Genomic DNA, 6,000 nt, shown 5'->3' on the forward strand with positions numbered 1-6,000 from the left:
GTAACTAAATATCCCAAACAACAGCTGGCCATGAGCTCAGCCGAACAGATATTGTTTTACAGTACAATGGAAGATTTTGTTTACAAAACAGCTTTACCCGGAAGGGGTTTTGTAAATTTTACACTAAAAGTAAGATTTGTTATTGAAATCATCACACAGATTCAAGAGCCTGCCCAGCACCTGATGCCATGCCACTGGTGGGCTAAAGCAAAGGTGGAACCGAGCCAGGGCCCTCCAAACTCTCTGTTAAACCAGGCTCAGAGGCTGAGTCAGCAGAGCACAGGCAAACCATTGCCTCTGATCCACCTTTCACCTCCATGGGCTCTGCTCTTCAGCTGTAGAACAGGGGCTACCAGCCACGTGAAGCTGCCCGAGAGGCAGGCCCAGGGTCAGGAGTGCTCGCCCAGCAGGGCATGTCCCCTCTGCTCAGCCACAGCCACCACTCACTGTCACCACCCAGAGGGGACAGAACTGCCTAGGGGCTGCTGGCACCCCCTGCCCACACTGCCCCAGCACCACTGGGGAGTGCAGGGGGGAAGGGGCACGGGGCTGCCATGCACAAGCCTTTAGGGAGTGCCTGGAAAGCACCCCAGTGACCTGGGATGACACTGGTGCAGAAATGCAACATAAATCCCAAAAATATCAATGGGCTCTACTTGCTCATTCACTTCCACATGCCCGCCTGTGCAAGGCCACCACAGCAGGAAACCCAGGATGTTCTCATGCCGTGGCAAGAAGGGATAAAATGACTCCAGAGAGGTCTATTTAAGTGGAAGTTTAGAAACATAAAAAGCTTGCGTGTGCACAAAGTTTTCATCTCTGCACAAGTACAAAGGATTTATTTTGGTGCTACCCAAGGACCACATTAAAGGCAGCCACAGGGAGATGTGAAAAGTAGGGAAAAAGAAGGAAAAGAAGAGAAATGCTTTGTGGGACCACCAGCACCAAGGGGAATCGTGCAAAAGCTTTCCTCCAAACATATTTCTGGGAACATGTAATGCTGGCACTGCACCAAGAGACAAGAGTTTATTAAGGGAAAGTTTTCAGATTCCTGATGAAGTCAGTGTAACAGGCACTACAGTTACAAACAGCCCACTGCAATGAGAAGCCAGTGCCTGCTCTGGGCTGGGGCCAAGGAAAAGCAGGCCTGAGCCCCAGGCAGGGAGGGCAAGGAGCAGGGACTGTAGCAGGGGGAACTCTGCCTGCCAGGAAAGTCCAACAGAGCTGCACATGAACAGAAGCCAGAGAAGAGAGTGCTCCCTCTGTGCAATCCAGGGTCCTGCCCTGCCTGACCTCTGTAGGGTGATCAGCACCTGCCACCTGAAAGGAACCACCTTGCTGCCAAAACACTGCTCTGAAAGACAGGAAACTCTTGAGAAGAAAACAAGAGATGCTGCTGCCACCAGTGACCTTTGAAGCCTCCTGCAGCTCCCTAGAAACCAGCTGGAACACCCAAAAGTGTGTCAGAAACTTGCTCTGAGCTGCAGGAACATCAGCAAGTAGCCAGTTAAATAGCCACTGCCCCGCAAGGCAGAACAGCTTATGCACAAAGAAACAACCCCCAGCTAGACCCTCTCATGACCCACTTTTAGGATTCCCATGACCTTGAGAATCCTCACCCTATTTACACTTTCAGAAGACACTGTGATCTCCTATCAGCTGGCACTGTCAGCAGTGACAGGTCACACACTCCCTGTGCACCAACACACACAAATCTTCTCCTCAGCCCTTGTCTCCTCAGCACTGACCTTAGGACATCTTCAGTTTTGGTGGCTCCCAGCCCCTCTGTCCCTGCTGACAGGTCAGGACAGCAAAGGTGGCTCCAGTTTCCACAGTTCAGTTGCTGGAGCTGGAAGGCTTCCTCACCTGCACAGCTGATAAAGCTGCAGTTGATGGCTTTATAAATACCAACTAATCTGGGTAAGATTCTTACAGAGAGGGACGCTCTAGAATTTCCACAACCAACCTGAAAACAGGTTTTTCCTGACATTCTTCAGAAAAGTCTATGAGAAAACAAGCACAGGACCTCAGCAACCACCAGCAGACAAAGCTTTACCAGAGTCCTAAAAATGGCCCAGCTGCCATGCAGGAGCCCAGCACTCACATGAAAGGAACAAAACCTTCCACGTGACAATCAGGACCAACAGAAGCATTCCAGAAAGAGAGTCTGTGGTCTCCACTGCCTTACCTTGCTATCCAGCTTCTTCATTGTCACCAGGTCCAAGGACTTGAGCGAGTGCCCCGTGGGGGTGATGAAGTACAGGCAGACGTGGATCCTCGTGTCGTGGTAGTTGAAGAGGGACCGGCGGATCTTCAGCTCTTCTTGCAAATAGTTTTCAAACTGCGTATCAATGTACTCTACGATCGGCCTGTAACTAAAACCAGCCCATTAGCAACCAGAGACTGCAACAGCTTAAGGGCTTCAGGAGTTCTCCTGGACATTCCATGGTGTCACTTAAAGTGGAGTTACGAGACTCAAACAATTTAGCCTTTCAACAGGAAATGTGTGGTGTTTACACACAGACCTCATAATCCAAAGGTTGCTGGAGATTCCTGAGGCTGCACTGCAAAGTCTAAGGACAGTGGGGCATGGAAAGATGACTACTTGCCCAGACCAAACTCTGCCCACATCTCAGGGCTGAGCCATCTGGCTTAGCAATGCAACATGACAAGGAGAGACCTTGGAGTCCCAGAAGCCTTTACCTGGGGCTTGAACAAGACATTTGTGTAATTAAATGAGACAAGTCCAGAAACGCCAAGCACTGCCACAACAGATAATTCCTGACCCTGCACTGAGGACAGCCTGTTAACTGCTCACACTGCTGGAAGACACCATTCCCTGCTGGAAAGACCTCCTATGACCTCTCTTTTTGGCTCTTCACCCAATCCTGTCTACGTCCAGCCCCCAGACCCAGAGCCAGCACTGCCCCGGTACCAGCAGCAGCTCTGCAGTGCTGCGAGCAGACCCGCGGGCAGCCCGTGGGGAAGCACCAGAGGAAGCCCCGAAAGGCCGAGCAGATGGCACGAGACCTGCCTTTCATCTTTATTGATCTGATCCCCGAATCCAACGGCGTCCACGATGGTGAGCTTCAGGTGCACGTTGCTCTCCTGCAGGTCGTAGGTGCGGGGCCGCAGCCGCACCGTGCTCTCGTAGTGACTCGCCTCCTCAGTCTCAAACGTGGTGTTGAACAGGGTGTTCATCAGGGTGGATTTCCCAATGCCAGTCTCACCTAGGAAGGACAAATCATTGGCTCACTGCAGCATGGGTTCGTCACAGGTACCTCAAAGCACGTTAATTAGAGAGCAGAGTAATTTATACTGTGAAAGGTGGCTACAAATTGCTCGTGGACAGACAGGTAATTGTCACACGGGATCTGCCCTCGTGAAGGCCTCCCATGCTCAATGCAAAGCCAGCACAGAGCACTTGGGTCTCATCTCCCAGTGAGTATCATAGAGCACAGCAAAACACCATTTTCCTCTCCGTGTTCCCTGACTTTGCTTGGGACTCTGCACTAGAGAAGCTCTGGAGAGCACAATTTTAGGAGCCATTGAAGGATGCCTGGGATGCATCACAAAAAGCTACATCTCAGAATATTTGGCTGACAAGCTGTTTGTGAGCCAGAAAGGCTTTGAACTGCTGGTCCTCGTAACAAAACCAGACTCTGATCATTTCCAGATTGGCCTACAAGGGACCCCATTTAAACTGCTCCTTCCCTGCACACAGAACCATTGGCCACAGCAGTGAACAGAGGCAAAACCCAAGGAGACAACCTGCTACTCCCTGCTCATTTCCCAGGCAGTCCATCCTGCTACCACTTCAGCAGAGACAGGCACTGCTGAGGAGCCCTACAGCAGATACCCTGCTGGGAGAGCAGGAAGGGGAGCAAAGTTCTTTTCCAGGGAGATGCCATGCCTGCTGCCAAGGGCTTTGGACTCTTTCCTTCTTCCAGCACCACAGGCTCTTTTGCAGGAGGATAAACACCTCACATTGCTCAGAGCAGGGCAGAGGCACATACTGCTTCCTACCAGCTGTGGCTGAGAGTTGTGCAAGAAAACAATGCCAGCTGGTGCTCCAGATTATTCTGAGAGGAGATATATGGAGAATTCACTACTGATGTCAGCTGCATTCTCCTCTTCACTTGTGGGCACTGTTGGGAGCAGGAACTGGCAAACAGGGTGGAGCTTTTTCTTTCTTGTCCAAAAAAACCCCAAAGGCCAGATGAGAATGTAAGAGTATCCATTCTGGTATCCCCAAGAATGATACTGATTAAAACCATATTGCCCTCTGCTGCAGTAACCCTTCTGCTAAAGAACAAGTCTATGAAGTTCAAGACTGTGATTCCAGCCATGCTCTTTACTTGTGGTGTGGATATGCCAGAGTGGCTTGGGTATGGCACAGGCACCTTCTCAAAGCTGTCAGGTTGCCACTGAACAGTCGACACAAAGCCACAGGAGCTGCTGTCTCTGGATATATTTTTGCTGGTCTAGCAGGTCACACTTCAGATCCCATCCACCATACAAGAACCAGCCAAATCAAAAATAATGCTCATCTCATCACTGGAAGCAATTTGTCTCTAGTACTCCAGGCAGGATTGCCTGCTAGATCACATCAATACCAAAGGTAAAACCCATGAATATAATGAGGTTATTTTAAAGTCAGCCCCTTGCACTCACTCACAGTCTCCCAGATAAATGCACTACAATCAGTAAGAACAGGAACACTCCCCCTCCCTTTCCTAGCATAGAGGTGACCATGCTTCAAGCCCTCTGACCCACCTGGGAAGGCATTGACCAGGCACAGCTCAGATACAAACCTCTTATTCCCAGATTTGGGGTGCAGGTTTACACTCAGAAATGACCAAGTTACCACCAGCAGCTCTCAGCTAATCCATGGTGCATCTCACTGCATCTATCTGGACATCACATTCACCAAGAGCTGCTCGTGCCAGCCACCCCAGTTTGCAAATGGAAATACTTTACTTGCCATACACAGTCTTCCCTTAATTCCTTCCTATTGCAAAGCTGCTGCAGTGGAGGGGATGAGCAATTCCTCACTGGTTACGGAAATTCTCCTGCTTTGACTCAATGTGATTTTAAGGGAGTCTGGCATTTCTGATTCGCTTAAGTCACTGCCAAGGCTTGTGGCACAGCAGGAGACACCAGAAACCCTGGCCCCAAGCTCAGCCCGTGTGTGCTCGCAGAGGACTGTGCTCACCCACACAGAGGATGTTGAAGCTGAAGCCCTGGGTGACAGACTTGCTGACCAGCTGATCCGGGAGGCTGTCGAAGCCCACATGGCCCCCCAGGGAAAGGTTCCTCTTCTCTTCATTCTGGTAGGGAGAAGAAGCCAGATTAGCAAACTGCACTGAGATGGCAAATCAGGTTGATGAGGCCCAAGACCAGGATTACTCACCCTCCTGGGCACTGCACAGCCACCCACACAAACCCCAGCACTGCCCTCAAGAGCTTGTGTGCTGGCACACCACAGCACAACCCCAAACAACCACCAACAACAGGAGAGAGGGTGTACAACACTGATCTCTGGAGGGAACTGGGAGAACTAAGCTACCGAGATCCAAAGAAAAGAAAACACCAATGTGAGCTCCAGCTCCATGCGGCTGGGAGGGATCAGCAAAGGACACCCCACCACTGCGTGTTTTAGCACCCATTTCTCCTCAGCTTTTTTGATTTCATTTTCTGAAACCTTCCAGCACTGAATTCAGCTTGACAGCCTCAGCATTTCCCCCAAGCACTGATCTTCTTCCCTCTGCTGTTGCCACCACAGCATGCTCTGTTTGCTCAGGGGGTGCTGCTCCCGCAGGCAGGGCGAGGAACCCTCTTGCTTTACCATCTGTGACCACGGTTTTCCACCGTTCCTCTGCTGTTCCTGTTCCTGCCTCCTCCGTGTGCACTTTGTTCTCCCTTCTGTCTCCTCCCTCCCCCAGATCACCTGTAGAAGCTTTGCTCAGGAACTCAGACAATAAAATCTGAGGAGACAGC

General features: G+C 50.9%; 1 protein-coding gene across 5 annotated transcripts in view; it reads right to left on the minus strand.

Moving 5' to 3' along the window:
* SEPT8 (septin 8) overlaps positions 1-5,330 on the minus strand; it is a 23,891-nt gene extending 18,561 nt beyond the window's left edge. For 4 of the 5 annotated variants that reach the window (XM_017833887.1, XM_017833886.1, XM_017833889.1 and 1 more), the window contains exons 1-3: positions 5,216-5,330; positions 3,035-3,230; positions 2,189-2,375 (exon numbers count right to left, since the gene is read on the minus strand). In XM_017833887.1, coding sequence (XP_017689376.1) covers positions 2,189-2,375; positions 3,035-3,201 — 354 coding nt within the window. In that variant the 5' untranslated portion in view covers positions 3,202-3,230; positions 5,216-5,330. The remainder of the gene's footprint in view (positions 1-2,188; positions 2,376-3,034; positions 3,231-5,215) is intronic. The other variant, XM_017833888.1, reaches the window with a different exon arrangement.
* Between the last annotated feature and the right edge of the window lie 670 nt (positions 5,331-6,000).

The sequence above is a fragment of the Lepidothrix coronata genome, unplaced genomic scaffold, assembly GCF_001604755.1.
Source record: "Lepidothrix coronata isolate B3197 unplaced genomic scaffold, Lepidothrix_coronata-1.0 Scaffold223, whole genome shotgun sequence".
Classification (NCBI taxonomy): Eukaryota; Metazoa; Chordata; class Aves; order Passeriformes; family Pipridae; genus Lepidothrix; species Lepidothrix coronata.